Below are 17,384 nucleotides of genomic sequence, written 5' to 3'. Positions count from 1 at the left end.
ATGTGTGCATATATACATATGTATTTACATGTTTATGTGCATATACCCACAAATATATGTCTTTACACACATATATATGTCTTCCATAGAATTGAAAAATACAATAGGTTGGAAAGCAACTATATAAATATAATCACCCATCACTCTCCAGTTGAAAATATAAAAATGAACTGCTGATTGTTGGGAACATTTATTTTGGATTGTTATATATTCCATATAGCAAAGTGAATTTAAAGGATAACAACATATACATAAAAGTCTGATGGGGGCCAATGAATTTTTCCAAAAGCGTTGATCTTGTCTTCAGGCAGTAATAGCCATGTTTTTAAAGCTCATTATATAACATTATGCATATTTTAATTAATGTTTGGTTTACTTCCATAGAACTTTTTGATGGACATCTAGTTCCACATTGAAGGAGCTCAGGGTTTTCTCTTTAATAAGATTAGAGAGGTGTGAGTGGCTGCCAATTAAACTTTTTCATTTTGGTGTTTTTGTTTTGTGATTGGCAGATTACGTGGTACCAATGTGAAAGAATTGAGGGATCCGCTCAAGCATTTCATTACAGGAGAATGAAGTAGAAAGTAACACGGGTGTATCAGATTCTGTTCAAAGAACACGCTTCTTGGTGGGAGACTGACAGTACAGTACCTCACGACAGTGTCTAGCCGGAGCAGATGAATGCACAGGGATTTTCCCATCAATCCCTTCGCCTAGCCTAGAATTCCTCACAGCAGTCCCACAGTGCTCCGGGGCTTCTTCGTCACGTGATGAGGGTGGATTGGTTAGCCCAGAGAGAAGCCAATGCGCAGTTTAGGTGGCAGGGACTACTAAGCTTCTCTTTCACCTCACCAACTCCCGGGCTTGCGTAATCTCGCGTGTACTGGAGAGAATCTTCTCGCGAGAGCTAAGTCGGGATCCCTCCAGGTCCGCCTCCGTGGTGAGGAGGAGGAGGAGGAGGAGAAGGAGGAGGAGGCGGAGGGTGGAGGAGGAGGAGGAGGCCCCGCCGCGGCCTTCGCCGCCGCCAACGGGGCTGTCCCTGTAGCTCCCGATGGAGTTTGAGGCCGTGAAACCGCCGCCGAGCTCTGCCCCGGCGAGACGAGGCGCCTCCGTCGCCGAGCCGCGCCGTCGCGGGGCTCCCGGGAGCGGCCCTTAGCGACCCCGCCCGGGCCCCCTCAGGTAGGGCGGGGGCGGGCACGATGCGGCTCGGGCCCCAGCCCGGTGCCAGGTCCCCAGCGGTCGGGCGGGAGACCGGTCTCAACCTGGGGGCCTGTGCACTGCTGCTGCCGGAACCCCGAGGGTTGGGAACTGAGGGCCGCACCTGACACTCGGACGGAACCCCGGGCCTGAGGAGGCCCCTCTCTCGGGTAGGGCTTTTTCGATGCGGAGCAACCGGCTCAAATGGCCACCTTCCTCCAATACTGGCAGAGAGGACGCCTCTGACCACTAAGGAACCCACCCAAGCGAAGGCCAGGTTTCCCTCTCCCTTTCCTCCCCCAGTTAGTAAAAGAGGGCTTTGGAAGAGGTCCTCGAAATCTGGTCCTCTTCTGGCTTTTCATCTTGCTGCCCTGGGGCTTCCGGAGACCCTCGCGCAGGGATGGTGGAGGCGATGTGAGCGGTATAAATAGGGACCTTGGCCAAACAATGCCCTGCGAGGGCTTAACCTCCCTGGAGGGAGATGGCCCGACCTGAGTGGTTGCACAGAGGATCTGACTAGAAGCAATGGCATGAAACACAGCCAGGGAATTCTGCTATGGCTCTCTTTTTTCCCCTTTTCATATTTTTTTTCCTTGGGGAAGCCTCTTGAGAAGACTCTTCCACCATCTTAGAAGAATGGTAGAGAGCATCTTTGTTTCTCAGAGAAGCAGCTTTACTTTTCTCTCTCCTTAGCTTTCAGGAAGGAAGGAGATGAAGGTAGCTGTCATTTCCATCCTTCAGATCACCAGTTTAAGGTATCGGCAGATAGAATCTTCACACCAAAATAGTCTCAAGTAATCCCTGACATAAAGTAGATCTAATCCAGTGATTCTCAACCCTTTTTATATTTTCATAAAACCCACCTGGATTCTCATTTTAACTCCTACTGTCCTCTTACCTAGGTCCATTCTTTGTTATTTCTACTCGTTCCCCACCCACTGTGATCAGAATGACTTTGTATCCTAAATAAAGTGCTTAAATCATTTCCATTTTTGTGTTAGTCAAAACTTTTAAGTTCCAATAGGAACTTTTGATTAACCTGAGAAAGCTAATATTGCTAGACCGAAGCGATATAATTTCACCCAAAAGCAAAGAAAAATTAGTTTGTGCAGTCTTTTTATAGTTAAATATGTACAGAACTTAGTTGAGGCTTTTTGAATCATCAAGTGTAGTGCATGGATTCTCCTGTTTTCACCTTCTTTTTATCTAGTTTAAAGTTAAACTAATATCCTTGTCTTAATGTTGTTTACTTTCACATCCTACTAAATACTGTTCTTCACTATTGCCTCTTTTTTTTTTTTTTTTTAATTTGGAGATTTGTTTTTTTCCAAATTCTGGAGCTTGGAAAATTGCTAGAAGGGCAAAATGTTAAACATACATTCCACTCTCGTTTAGAAAAAGCGGATGTTATAATTCAAGCAGGCTTTTTTATTCTCTGATGATCTAATTGCAGTTGTGTTCATTAGGGGATCCTTTGAGTTACTACTGATCTGTTATTACTGTTGTGTTAACCTGACATGTAAGAAGACTTATGTTCTTTGTTCATATTTTCATTAATTCCCATTCTGCTTTTGTAATTTGCAGTCTTCCACTGACAGAGCATTTTTCTTTACCCAGGATTTATATTCACATATAGAACATAAACTGTGATAGGTAAAAGTGTTAAATAAACTTATAAGAAGTTGTAATAAGAACTTGCTTATTGTTTTGGTTAGACTCATTGAAATTTCACTTCCTAATGTTGGAAAAAGGAAGCATGTTGTAAAAGTTGAAAAATTTTTAAATTGATGTTTGGCACCCAGTCTCATGTCTGTTTTAAGTTACATCTTTCTGATGAGGGCTTTTTAATTTTATGAATGCCTTAATAGTGACTTTCATCTAAAATTTTTTCATAGAAAGTAGTTTTGAGTATTTCTTTATAATCTTTAGTAATCCTGAGTTGCTCTGTCCATTACTAACCAGTAAGCTACATGTGGAAATTGAGAACTTGAAGCTGTGTGAATTGAGATGTGCTATAAGTATAAAAAACACAAATTTTCAAGACTTAATACTAAGTTCTTTTTTAATATTTCAATAATTTTTTTCTTTTTGTCTTTTATATGGTAGTTGGTATTGAACTCAGAAACTTTCTACAAATCTCTGAGCTACATTCCCAAACCTTTATATCTTTATTTAAAGATAGGGTCTCACTAAGTTGCCCAGGCAGGTCTTGAACTTGGGATGGATCCTCTCACTTCAGTCTTCTGAGTAGCTGGTATTAGAAGGGTATAATAGTAGCTGGTATTTATACTGAGTACATGATCATATTTTAGATAAGTTGGACTAAATAAAACATTAATAAACTTAATTTCACTTTTTTTTTCATATGACAAGATTTTAAATTACTTGCTTTTTTGTTGTTTATTTTGGTTTTGGGGATTGAATAGCCTTGCATATGCTGAACATTTACTCTTACCACTGCGCTATAACTCTACCACCTTTTATTGTGTATTTATTGGACATTGCTTTTCTAGAGGAATACTACTTCTTCAAGAAATAAATCAACTAAATAAAAATAAACATATGGATTTGGGGATTTAGTCAGTAGTATATTGCTTTCCTTGCATGTGTGAGACCCTGGATTTGATCCCTAGAACTGCAATCAGTCAATAAATGTAGATATATGAAAACCAAAAGTAGATATATGAAAACCTGACAGAGTATACTCTTATAATTAGAAAAATCAAAGAGCTAAAGACTTTGGTAATAAGAAAGTTATCAAATGGCTATTATTTGATAGGCAGAAACAAATACCTAAGTTTCTTTTCAAAAATAATCCATCTTTGAAGTCAAGCCATCACTAAAGAAGCAAAACTTTATTAGTTGGAATAGAAATTTATCTTATTGGGGCTGGGGGTGTGCTCAGTGGTAGAATGCTTGCCATCTACAACTAAAAAAATATTAATAGAAAAAGAAAAAAAATTACCTTATTATTTCCCTATTAAAAGGCATTGAAAGTTACACTTAGAACTGAGTTTCAACCCTGTAATTGATTTAAGAAATAAAACATGAGTCTTACATAAAGTCACATATAATCACAGTGTTTATAATTCAGTATCTTTTTCTTCAATCCTTTTGATGTGTTTGGGTGCTGAGTTTTAGAGTTTACAGATTATTTCGATTGTTTTTTGTTTCTTTGCTTGTTTTTTAGGTTAAGACCTAGATTGTGCTTCTGGTGCTTTAAATATAATTTTAAGTCCAAAGGTAATTATTTTAAAGTTTTCTGAATTGACAAGTATTGTTATCCATTTTAATAGTTTATAATCCTCACATGTGTTAACTAGAATGAAAAAACAATGATTGTTTTAATTTACACACCTGAGCCCCAATGTTTATATTTTTATAAGCAGAATTATAAAATAATATGCATGTATGTATATGCATGTACATAAATTATATATACACACACAGTGAAAAACATGTAAACTTTACTCTGACATTTTGAAATCAAATGCCATGGTCCTGAACTGGCTGCATAATATGGTGGACTAGTAACAGAAAATGAAAGTGCTTAGCTGGTATGCAGTTTGCTCTTAATAAAGCAGTTTGTAATTTGCATCATGAGAGATGTCTATTCCTATTTTATGTCTCTTCTTATTTTATGAGTTAGCCCTCATAGTAAGGAACTTATGGCTTAGAAAATTATATGAGGGAAAATTTGTTTAAGGTTGTGCCCCTACTTTAGCATTTCTTTGTTTTGTCTTATTGTCCTTCAGTGTTAGAAGCTAGTAACTAAAATTAGTTATGACAAAAGATGGATTGTTTTTCTTAAGTAATCTAGTAATCTCTACAGTATTTAGGGACAAGGACTTTTATCCATTTTATCCCAACTTGAAATGTTTTAGGAGTATATTTAAGATGAATACTTCAGTGTTAACTATAAATGTTAACAGCAGTTTAGACTTCCATAGAGTCAAATAAATCCCATAAAATGTGCTAGTATATGGGCAGGGGATGTGGCTCAAGCAGTAGCGTGCTCGCCTGGCATGCGTGCGGCCTGGGTTCAGTCTCAGCACCACATACAAACAAAGATGTGTCTGCCGAAAACTGAAAAATAAATATTAAAAAATTCTCTCTCTCTCTCTCTCTCTCTCTCTCTCTCTCTCTCTCTCTCAAAAAAAAAAAATGTGCTACTATAAACCTAGAAGGTTTACAAATTAACATATATTCTTAGCTCTCTATGGCTCGTTCATAAGCTTTTTTAAAAGAAGTATTAGGAAAATACGATATCCATCATTTTGGGTAGGTATAAAAATATTTTCTAGGTAAATTACAATTACCATTTTTGTTTTTTTGAGAGAGAGAGAGAGAGAGAATTTTAATTTTTTTTTTTTTTTTTTAGTTTTCGGCGCATACAACATCTTTGTATGTGGTGCTGAGGATCGAACCCGGGCCTCATGCATGCCAGGCCAGCGTGCTACCGCTTGAGCCACATCCCCAGCCCCTACAATTACCATTTTTAAAGCCCAATTTTGTCCTCACTCATCAAACATTTTAATGGACTATGTAACTTTTTTCTGTATTTCAGATAAAATTTTATTTGTTTTTGTCTTGAGCAATCTAATTTATTGATAATTGTTTTTTAAAAAACAATTCTTTTTAAAAATCAAAAAATTCATTATATCAAGTTATTTAAGGAAAATGTAGTTCATAATTTTGTTGTCAAAAAGTTAGAATCTGACATATAGCAGGAGGCAAATTTAGAATTATTAGGAATTATTACCCAAACTTTGTTAGGTTGTTTTTTGTTTTTTCCCCCCAGTTCTGGAGATTAAACCCAGGGCCTCCCACATGCTAGGCAAGTGCTCAAACTATCAAGTGTCTTCTTGAATACAGTAGTTGGAAAACTGAAGAAAGAGTATTTGCTCTGTTTCCCATTACCCAGTGGACTGAGACACCCTAATCCACAAAATTAACATTTCCAAATAATAAGTTTTTCCATTGTGGAAAAAGTTTGTTGGTTCAAGTTATTAACTGACTTGAGGCTCTCAATAGTAGATTTAAGACAAAATTAATTTTTGCTTAGATTTACAAATTTTCCCTGTATAATTTTGCAATAAAGGAAACTGAATATTAAATACATTAGTTTTAGGAAGTTATCAGTTCACCTACTTAGGCCTCATTTCTAAACTTGGAATCATAATTACTGATTTTTAGATTGCTGGTTTAATCAGTATGACAATGTGAAGGTGATTGGTGTAAAAATAAATTGTAATTTATAAGATTTGCATTAGAACTTTGAGAAAAAATTTATATAGGGTGCTTTTTACATAGAAGACTGTACCAAGATATTTTTAGAGTCTCAGTTTTTGTGAACATAAAAACACAAGGCTAATTAGAGGGGATGGAGACATGGCTCAGTGGTAGAGCCCTTGCCTAGCACGTGTGAGGCACTGGGTTTGATTCTTAGCACCACATAAAAATGAATAAATAAAACAAAGGTATTGTGTCCATCTACAACTAAAAATTTTTTTAAAGGTTGGGGGACTAATAGAATTCATTTTTATTTTGGAATATTGAGGAATGTTTTCAGTTATCTACTTTGCTATCCTGAGTTTAACTGCATTTTTAAACTTCTAATTTCTGTGTAATTAATATATCTGGGTTGGTAAACATTCCTATGAAATAAAGTATTAGCTCTTTAATTGCCCTAAATACCTAGATTTCTTGTTCACCAGAGAGCCTTTGTCAGACCTACATAAGATTTGAATTGAAAAATACAGAAAATTTGTGAAATGTAAAGTTAGTGTAATAAATCTTATTTTGCTAAAAATTATGAGGCAGATTTTAATCTTAGAAATAAAATTCTCTTAATTATTTTCTAGTGCCTTTCCAGTTTTAAATCATATTGATATCACTTTTCTGAATTTATAATCATAGTAAAGATAGAAATTTATATTTTACATATATTCTGCTTAGAATTATTAGGTAAGAATATGTTTCATTTTCCTGATCTTTCTTACTGTACCTGACAGGTTTTATTTCTACTTATCAATCACTAAATAATAAAGTTTTGTTAGAAGTATTATAGTGAATTACTACAAAATTTTTAAAACAATATTTTCTTTGTTTTACTTTGGCACCATACTTTTTAGTCAACATTCTTTCATTTATGGACAAACAACTCTGTCATCACAATCTTCTCTTACATGTAGATTTTTTGTTACCTCAGTTAGCCTCTGAGTTAAGTCCTAACCAGGGATTTTCTCTTTCAGATGACCAGGCTGCCTCCTTTACATTTGATTTGACTACAATATTGCTTTTATCAATAGTTTTCAAAGCTTACTAATTCTTAATTATCTTAATTCTTATCTTAATATGTATTGGGTTAGTAGTAATCCAAGAAAAAGCACTTAAATTTTTTTTTAACTCAACAATCCAAAATTATTTAAGAAAAATACATAAAAGTTTTGATGAGCAATGAAAATTGTGTGGCAATCAATATGGAGTGTAGTTGAAAGGATCTCTAGTAGTGAATTATTTTCGGGCAACATTGACACAGTTTTGTTTTTTGTTTTTTAAAAAGCATCCAAAGCATATAAAACTATTAAGAATTTCAGGTTCTGAAGCTGTGAGAATTGACTCTAGCAGTTAACTCTTGAAAGGAGAATAATGAATATGTAGTAAATTCTTACTTTTGTCCATTTCCAGCTTACAAAACACTACACAGCAAAATAATGATCTGCTAGACTGCTAACCCGAGCATCCAGCTTCCACAATGCCTGTGCAGGCAGCTCAATGGACAGAATTTCTGTCCTGTCCAATCTGCTATAATGAATTTGATGAGAACGTGCACAAACCCATCAGTTTAGGTTGTTCACACACTGTTTGCAAGACCTGCTTGAATAAACTTCACCGAAAAGCTTGTCCTTTTGACCAGACTGCCATCAACACAGACATTGATGTACTTCCTGTCAACTTCGCACTTCTCCAGTTAGTTGGAGCCCAGGTAACTTTCAGTACCTCACTAATTTAGTATCTATTGTAATCATCAAACATTGTTTATTATTGGGTATAAGATGTTTAGTGATACAAAAGACATAAATGTTGTCAATGTATGTGCTTTTCATGATTTTAATCTTTAAAAAGATACCTTTATATAATAAATTCTTATGTAAAATGGTGAATTCATTTATAGGTATGTATTTTTTTTTCCTTCAATGTTCTGGACAAAATTTATGTGTATAATTGGTTTGGGTAATGAGAAATACTTTACATATACATACATAATATTTATTCATTAGGTGGAAAATATAAAGTTCTGGCCAGAACCAATCAACTAGAACCCTGAGATGAAGTTTGGGTTTTTTTTGTTTGTTTGTTTTTTGTTTTTAAGTTTAATTGATTTAAGATAATATAAATGAGAAAATAAGTTTTATTTAGGGGTGTGTGTGTGTGTGTGTGTGTGTGTGTGTGTGTCCATGTCTGAAAAACCTATTAATAGGGTGTCAGTAACAAATTATGTTCAGTGTCTTGAGCACATGTACTATGGAATGAATATTTTGTATTATAATCATATTATTGCATCAGAGCAAGACCCTAGATTTATTATAATAACTTTCATTTAATGAGGGTCTACTCTTATAAATGATGGTAAATATTTATTATCTTTTATTACTCATATCACTACTCTTTTTTTTTTTTAAGAGAGAGAAAATTTTTTAATATTTATTTATTTATTTATTAGTTTTTGGCGGACACAACATCTTTGTTTGTATGTGGTGCTGAGACTGAACCCGGGCCTCACGCATGCCAGGCAAGCGCGCTACCGCTTGAGCCACATCCCCAGCCCAATATCACTACTCTTATCATAGCTCTTTAGGTCGTTGTTATCCCCATTTTACAAGTAAGGAAGAAGATAAAATTTTTTACATTATATGCTACATATTAAAGCAAGAAAATAAGGATTTTTCTGATTTATTAGAAAATTTATTTAAAAATTCAAATTGAAAATGTTCTATTTGTTCCCCTTAGTATCTTGATATTTGCACTTTTCCTTTTAAAGCACAAAATCTATTTTCAGTGTTAATAATCAGGTTTGACACTCTGAAATCAAAGTGACTCTATAATGATGCTACAGTTTAATTGGTAGCATATTTTTCTTAGTGGAGCATAAACTCATATTGCTTCATGCAAACGGTGGCATTTTAGATTCAGTAAAATACATGGACTTTTTGTAATAGTAGCTACCGTTTATTTAGAATCTACTATAGATCAAGTATTTTGTTAATGTTCCTTATAAGTGTTATCTGTGTTAATCCTTAAATAGCTTATTACAAGTCTGTGCAGTGTGACTTCTATTTTTTCAACCTCATCTACCACTATCTTCTTACTTTGGCCTCCTGAGCCAGTTCTCAAATATGCCTAGCATATTACCACCTAGGGCTTTTGTAGTGACTTATTTTTGCCTAGAATATTCATTCCATCTTTTTACATCTTTATTTAAAACGTTATCATTCTCAAGGAAGCCTATTGTGACCACTCCAATTAAAATTGCAACCCTTTTCCAACATTTCCTTCTTATCATTGCTGTGTAATTTCACTACTTTCTAACACCATACATATATGTATGTGTGTGTGTGTGTGTGTGTGTATTTTTTTTTTTTTTTTTTTTTACTGACTCCTTTTCACTGGAGTATAAGCTTCACAGAACAAGAAATTTTCTGTTTTGCGCACCAAAACAAAATTTTAGACACCTAATATCTAAAACTGTGCCTGGAACAGGAGTACTCCATGAATATAAATATTTGTTGAATTAAATTGAACTTTCTTAAAGGTACCATAAAATATGGATATTTGTCTTCATTTTGCAGATATAGAATTTATGATAAAGAACAGTTAAATAACTTTCTCAAGATTTCTCAGAGGTGGCAGAGCTGCAATTTTTACCCAAGTTTTTGACCTTTTTAATTCTTGCATTGCAATGCCGGGGATCAAACCCTTGGTCTCACACATGCTAGGCAAGCACTCTACCACTGAGCTATATCCCCCAGTCCCCAGAGTTTGACCTTTGAGAACACTGCCTTGTGGTTCTTATGTTCTAGCAAAGGGAACAGATTATAAATTCTAAAACCTAACAAATAATGTAGCAGAGTGGTGCTTAGCAAATTGCTATGGGGAGAAAATTCATACATTCTTTCTTATTTTTTATTTTAGACTTACTAAAAGTGTTATTTTAAAAATGATGTACAGGGGACCTGCATAACTTTCCATGGCTTTCTCCTAGTGTTAACATATTTTATAATTATAGCACAGTTATCAGCCTCCTGAAATTAACATTAATAACTATTAGCTAGTTGCCCCCCACACACATTAATCTACTTAGCCTCTACAATTATGTATGATAGCCTTGGGTTTTGGGAAGCAGTTTGGCTAAGTGATTAGCTTATCTAAAGTTTTTCTTAAATCACTTTGATGTATTATCTCTTTTATAATTTTGTGCTCACTAAGATTATTATCAAGTATATAAATAACAATTACATGAGCTGGATAAATGTATTTCTGCAATTTTTCATTCTTTAAGGTACCAGATCATCAGTCAATAAAGTTAAGTAATCTAGGTGAGAATAAACACTATGAGGTTGCAAAGAAATGTGTTGAGGATTTGGCACTCTACTTAAAACCACTAAGTGGAGGAAAAGGTAAGTTCATAAAAAGCATTTTTACTGGTTAAGAGGACTTGTTAAATATAAATGTTGAGCGTGTGTAGTGTGCCTTCATGGAGCCTACAGACTACTGAGGGAGATAGGTGTACAAGTGTAATAAAGTCTTTTAAGTGCTATGACAAAAAGTGGAATATTAATTTTTGTTTATCACTACATAGCCAGTGAGGAGCATATTATAGGTATAATAGATAGTAAATGAATTTATCTTGTACCTGGAGAAGATTTTGGACTAAGTGCCAGGCACTGTTCTGGTGTTTGACATACTTTAGTAAGTGCAACAGAAAAATATACCTGCCTTTAAACATAGCACTTATATTTTAGAAAAGCAAAAGACTATAATAAAAAAAGATTATATAGTATAGGTGAAAACTGATCTAAAAGAAAGCAGTTAGAAGGTTTGGCAATGTCAGAGTCAGAATAGAAGGACAGATTGTCTAGTATAGACCTCATTGAGAAGGAGGCTTTTAAGACAGGTGTGGTGTCCCAGCAGCCTGGGAGGTAAGGAGGATCGAGAGTTCGAAGCCAACCTCAGCAAAAGTGAGGCGCCAAGCAACTCAGTGAGATACGGTCTCTAAATAAAATACAAAATAGGACTGGGGATGTGGCTCAGTGGTAGAGTGCCCCTGAGTTTAATCCCTTGTAACCCCCCAAAAAAGAAGGTAGCTTTTGGACTTGAAATGAAGTGAAAGAGGTGAAATAATTAACCATGTAGTTTAAACTACATAGCTTAGTGGTAGAACTCTTGCCTCACATGCATGCAACCCTGGGTTCAATCCCAGTACTAGGAATAGAGAAAAAAAAAATAGTTTCAGGCAGAGGGACTAGTGTGTGCAGCATCCTCATGTTTTTAAAGAAAAGCAAGGCTGGGGGTATAGCTCAGGTGGTAGAATGCTTGCCTTGCATGCACAAGGCCCTGTGTTCAATCCCCAGCACCAATAAATAAATAAAGTAGAAGGTGTATGCCTGGAGGCATGTGAGTGAGGAGCAAAGCAATATAAGATGAAACTAAATGATGAGCTCAGGTGATGTACAGACTTTACTTTACAAGCTTTTACTATGAGTAAAGTTAGGGAATTATTGCAGAGTTTTGAGCAGAGCATTGATATCTGACTAATGTTAAATGATCACTGGATGCTTTATTGAGAATTCACCATAGAAGGATAAGAGCAGAAGTAGGATGATCAGTTAAGAGGCTTTTGGAGCAAGGTTTGCAGCAATGGAGGGAGTGAGAAATGCTCAATCTGGGATACATTTTTAAAATACAGGCAAGAGTATTTCTGAATTGGAATTTGAGAAGTTGTGCAGAGTCAAGTATGACTCCTAGATCTTGTGGCCTGAGTAACTGAAATGTGGGTGGCCATCAGTTGTAATAGTAAAGTTAGATCGGGTTTAGGTAGGAAAGTCAAGTTTAGTTTTGGTCATAGTACATTTGAGATTTGTTAATATTTACTTGGATGCTATCTGTAACTTTGGGAGTCACTGACATATATGGATGGTATTTAAAGTAACAAAACTGGATGAGGTCATTTAAGTAGTGAATTTAGATAGGAAAAATAGACTGGGTGCTGAGGTCCTTTAACATAATTAGGGGAAAAGGATGATTTTAAATCTGCAAGGAAGATTAGAAGGAAAGGAGGAGGAAGGAAGAAAACCAAAAGAATGGAGTATTCTAGAAACCAAAGAAAGTATTTATAAATACAGGAGGAAAGAGTAATCATCTGTGTTGAATATTAGTGGAAGGTCAAATATGATAAGGACTGAGAATTAACCGTGGATTTACAAAGTAGAGACAATTGGGGGGAAAAAAACAAAGTAGATAATTGTCTTGTGTTCAGTTCTGGTCAAGAGATAGTGACAAAATCAGAGTAGGTTTTAGAGATTGTAAAGTAAGAAACTGGAAATAAATCTAGAGGATTTGCTACAAATGGGAAGAAAGAAATGGAGCACCACTAATGGGAAAGGAGGGATCAGTAGAAAGATTTCTTTTTTTTTCCTTGTGGTGCCAGGAATCAAACTGGGGATTGTGCATACTAGGGAAATACTATACCACTAAGCTATACCACCAGTCCTTACTTATATTTAAGATGGATGAAATAATAGCATACTTTTTCTTATTGTATGCTGATGGGAGAGAGGGAAAAAATTGATGATACGCGTAAGAGGAGAGAATTGCTGGAGCAGTGTCCCCGAGTTAGTTCAAAGGAGTAAGATGTATGAGGTTATCACTGAGCAATGTTCTAAATGTCTCATGTACAATTTTTAAAAATTAGAACCATGATTAATCAGTCTTTATAGGTTAGAATTTTTACTCAGGCATCTTTGAATTTATCTTCAATTGCTTTATAGAAAAGATGGAGAGAAAACTAAATAAATACAAAGTGCTGCATCTGGGTACAGAAAACATGATACCTAAATAAAATCTGAAATAACTAAAAGTGAGCTGCCTTCTTATTACAAAATGGTAATAAACAGACAGTATACTCACTGTTAGAAAAATAAAACTACTTACAAGGGACTCGTTAAGATTTGTGGCTAAATACAAATATAGATAATGTAATTGTTTAATTTATTGAAAAACCTTTAGTTTTCTTTGTTTCCCTTTTCTTAAAGGTGTAGCTAGTTTGAACCAGAGTGCACTGAGCCGTCCAATGCAAAGGAAACTGGTGACACTTGTGAACTGTCAGCTGGTGGAGGAAGAAGGTCGTGTCAGAGCCATGAGAGCAGCCCGTTCACTTGGAGAAAGAACTGTAACAGAACTGATATTACAGCACCAGAATCCTCAGCAATTGTCTGCCAATTTGTGGGCTGCTGTCAGGGCTCGAGGATGCCAGTTTCTAGGGCCAGGTAAAATAGCTGACTATCTTAGCATTTTTATTGGTAATTAGAGCTTGAGTAAAAAACTTGAGGATGCCAGTTTCTAAGGCAAAATTAAAATCCTGGGACTCAACCCATCTTTATACATGTATGTGTGTGGGGGGGGGGGGGTATTTGATTTTTAGTTGTGAAGGACACAATACCTTTATGTTATTTATGTGGTGCTGAAGAGCGAATGTAGTGGCCTATACATGCAAGACAAGTGCTCTACCACTAAGCCACAAACAACCCCAGCCCTTATACATCTTGACATAGTTAAAGCTTTTGTTAATCATAATTTATATTATATATTATAGACTGTGTAATATAATGGACTATATGACTTATGTATTATAATCTCTTATAGATAGATGGGTGACCATGTACAAATTAGAAAATTGAGCTAGAAGGAGTTTAGGATTGCATAGGTTATAAGTAAAGGAAGGTTAATTCTTTTATTTTGTGTGTGTGTGGTAGGAAAAAAATATCAATCTCTTGATTATTTTTAAAAATTGGAAAAATATATAAAGTATAAGTCACTTGGGGTTAATTTCTTTATGGTTATTCTGTCCATATTCTGCTTAAGAAAACCTTTATGCCAAAGTTATGAAGTACTTCCCTGTAGTTCTTCTAGGTGTTTTGTTTTACCTTTCTTATTTAGAAATATGGTTTGAGCAGAATTTAATTTTGTGAAGAAAACTTTTTTTTTTGCAATACTGGGGATTGAGTCCAGGGGTGTACTACACATAGTAGGGTACATCTCCAGCCCGTTTTTATTTTGAGACAGTGTTGTCACTTAGTTGCTCAGAAGGAATTCAATCCTGTGATCCTTCTGCCTCAGTCTTGAGTAGTGGGGAATACAGGTGTGTGCCACTTCGCCTGGCATACAGGAAACATTTTTTAATAAGTGGGATTGGGAGAACTGGATGGACAGGTAGAAAAATAAAATTGGATGCATTCCTTATATGCTGTCACTGCCTAAATTACAAATAGTTCAGAAATATTTGTGATTACAGAGTAAATTATACAAGTAATAAAAACAAATGAAATAGGTAATTCTCTTATAACCTGGTAGGAAATAGGAACACTTTTTAAATTTTTACTCAAAATCCAGGAGTGATATTGTGTTTAATTTGCATCACAAAAAATTATAAGCGGAGTAAAAAGATAATAAGCTGGGGGAAATATTTATAAATGTCATCCAGTACATAGATTAATATAACTAATATATGAGGTTCTTCCAAATATGCAGACAGTGATCCCAGTGACTCAGGATGCTTAAACAGAAGGATCACAAGCTCAATGCTAGTCTTAGCAATTTAGCCAGACTCTTGTCTTGAAATGAAAAATTAAAAAATCTGGGGATGAGATTCAATCCCTAGTACCAACAACAACAACTGAAAAAATTAAAATTAATTTTTTCTCAAAAAACAAAGACTAGCAATCAAATTGGAAAGATTCACAAATAGTGAAAGTAGACAAAAGATTTAATATAAAAAGTAATACAAATGACTTCAAACATATAAAAAGATACCCAGTGTTTCTCATAAAAAGAAAAATGTACATTAAAGTCATACTGGAATGCCATTACTTATCCATCAAATTGGCAGAATCAAAAGTTTGACAGTGTATTCTGTTGACCAAGCTGTGGGGAAACACTTTTATCCAGTCCTGGTGGGAATGCAGCAAATGGTGTAAACTTAAAGACAGAAATTTGGCAACATTAAGCAAAATCACCTTTGTGTTTACTCTTCAGCTCAGCCATCCCACTTAAGGAGTCAATCCAAAAATACAGCAAAAATACAAAACACATAAAGTTATAAAGCACTATTTGTAAAAGCAGACATCTAGAAGTAACCTGAACATCTATAATAAGGTTCTGACTCAACTATGGTTTATCTTTCTGGTGCAGTGCTATGCAGCTGTTGAGAGCAGTGAGGAAGGGCATGATCTCCAGATATATTTTTAAGTTAAAAAAATAAAAGCAAGGTGCAGAATAGTGTACTATTCTATGTAAGAAAAAGAGGGAGACAGAATCGTTACCTACTTTTTTCATTTAAATCCTTCAAAAGAAACATTGGCAGGAAAAATAAAAATAATAAAATTTTGTGGAAGAAAAAAAGGTAAGAAAGGAACAGAATGCTGATTACCTTTTTTTTGAATTTAGGAACCACATAAGTGTCTTATAAAGGTTTTAAATAAAATTTTTAAAAATTTAAAAGCGAAGCCCGCCATGGTGGTGCACAGCTGTAATCCCAGCAGCTTGGGTAGCTGAAACAGGTTTGTGGGTTCAAAGCCACCCGCAGCAACAGCTAGGCACTAAGCAACTCAGTGAGACCCTTTCTCAAAATAAAATACAGAACAGGACTGGGGATGTGGCTCAGTGGTTGAGTGCCCTGAGTTCAATCTCTGGTACCCGCACCCCCAAAATTTAAAAGTGATTAAAACAAAATAATATCTAAAAATATAGTTAAGGGGTTGGAGATAGATGTAGCTTAGTAGAGTGCTTACCTAGCTAGCATGCACAAGACCCTGAGTTTGATCCTCAGTGCTATAAAAATTTAATAAGGCTAAAATTTATGAAGTTAAATGCATATCCATATAGGAATAAATTATTTAAGGTGACTTTAGAACATAATATTTTGATTTCTTTATCTCTAGTGAGATGTATAAATCCTAAATTATATTCAATGAGCCTGTGGTTCATAATTCTGGTGGTGTTATTTTGAAACTAATAAGACACAGTTTTATAAATCAATTACATTATTATGTTAATGCCATCAGAAACCAATACTTTCAGCATTTAAAAATGATATGACTATGAAATCAGTGAAATTTAAGTAAAAACCCTGTAGTCTTAAATTAGAATTGGTAGAATTTACTCAGATTTATTTGTTTTTCTCTTTCTAAAAATTGTTAATATCCTTGTCTGTCTGCTGAAAAGATTTAGAAGCAATTAATAATTTTTTTTTTTTTTTGAGAGAGAGAATTTTAATCTTTATTTTTTTTAGTTTTCGGCGGGCACAACATCTTTGTTGTATGTGGTGCTGAGGATCGAACCCGGGCCGCACGCATGCCAGGCGAGCGCGCTACCGCTTGAGCCACATCCCCATCCCAGCAATTAATAATTAAAGCACCAAAATTGTAAGCTTGAATAAATATCAGTTCCCCCTAAAAAGAGGCAGGACTCTTTGAATAAATGTCTTATTCCAGTTGTAAGATGGGAAAGTAAAAGATAAACCTGGAAAATCTTGTGCTAGAAAGCAAAAAAGGTATCAGAAACTTATAGAATCTTGTTAAAAAGTCATAGACTTGAACTTGAAGAAGCTTACATTGGACATAAATGGACAATTTAGACATAAAAATGAGTGATGACTATAATGGGTTGAGTTCCTAATTGTAGTAAGAAAATATTAATTGGTCATCTTGGCAGTTGCTAGAGCAGTAACATAATATTCTGAAAATTGAAAGAACAAGAGTTAGAAAGAAGCTGAGCATTTTTTTTCCTGCCTTTCTTATGCAAACTATTTTAGGGATAACTCTTCTATGTTGAGGGAAGTGTCTTTTTTTAGTAGAATTCCAACTAATAAATTTAAAAGAAAAATGATAAAATTAGAAAAACCATAATTT

At 35.0% G+C, this 17,384-nt stretch overlaps 1 protein-coding gene across 7 annotated transcripts in view; it reads left to right on the top strand.

Annotated features, from left to right (window-relative positions):
• The first annotated feature begins 958 nt into the window (after window positions 1–958).
• Window positions 959–17,384, top strand: part of Rc3h2 (ring finger and CCCH-type domains 2) — a 56,746-nt gene continuing 40,320 nt past the window's right edge. For 3 of the 7 annotated variants that reach the window (XM_021723508.3, XM_040286261.2, XM_021723509.3), the window contains exons 1-4: window positions 959–1,179; window positions 7,888–8,185; window positions 10,760–10,877; window positions 13,512–13,745. In XM_021723508.3, coding sequence (XP_021579183.1) covers window positions 7,955–8,185; window positions 10,760–10,877; window positions 13,512–13,745 — 583 coding nt within the window. In that variant the 5' untranslated portion in view covers window positions 959–1,179; window positions 7,888–7,954. Of the gene's footprint in view, window positions 1,180–1,219; window positions 1,368–4,387; window positions 4,441–7,887; window positions 8,186–10,759; window positions 10,878–13,511; window positions 13,746–17,384 lie in introns of those variants that run through there. The other 4 variants (XM_021723510.3, XM_021723507.3, XM_013356609.4 and 1 more) reach the window with 3 other exon arrangements.

Source organism: Ictidomys tridecemlineatus, chromosome 4 (genome assembly GCF_052094955.1).
Source record: "Ictidomys tridecemlineatus isolate mIctTri1 chromosome 4, mIctTri1.hap1, whole genome shotgun sequence".
NCBI lineage: Eukaryota > Metazoa > Chordata > Mammalia > Rodentia > Sciuridae > Ictidomys > Ictidomys tridecemlineatus.
The sequence above is the reverse complement of the archived record's forward strand: the minus strand, read 5'-3'. Positions and strand labels throughout refer to the sequence as shown.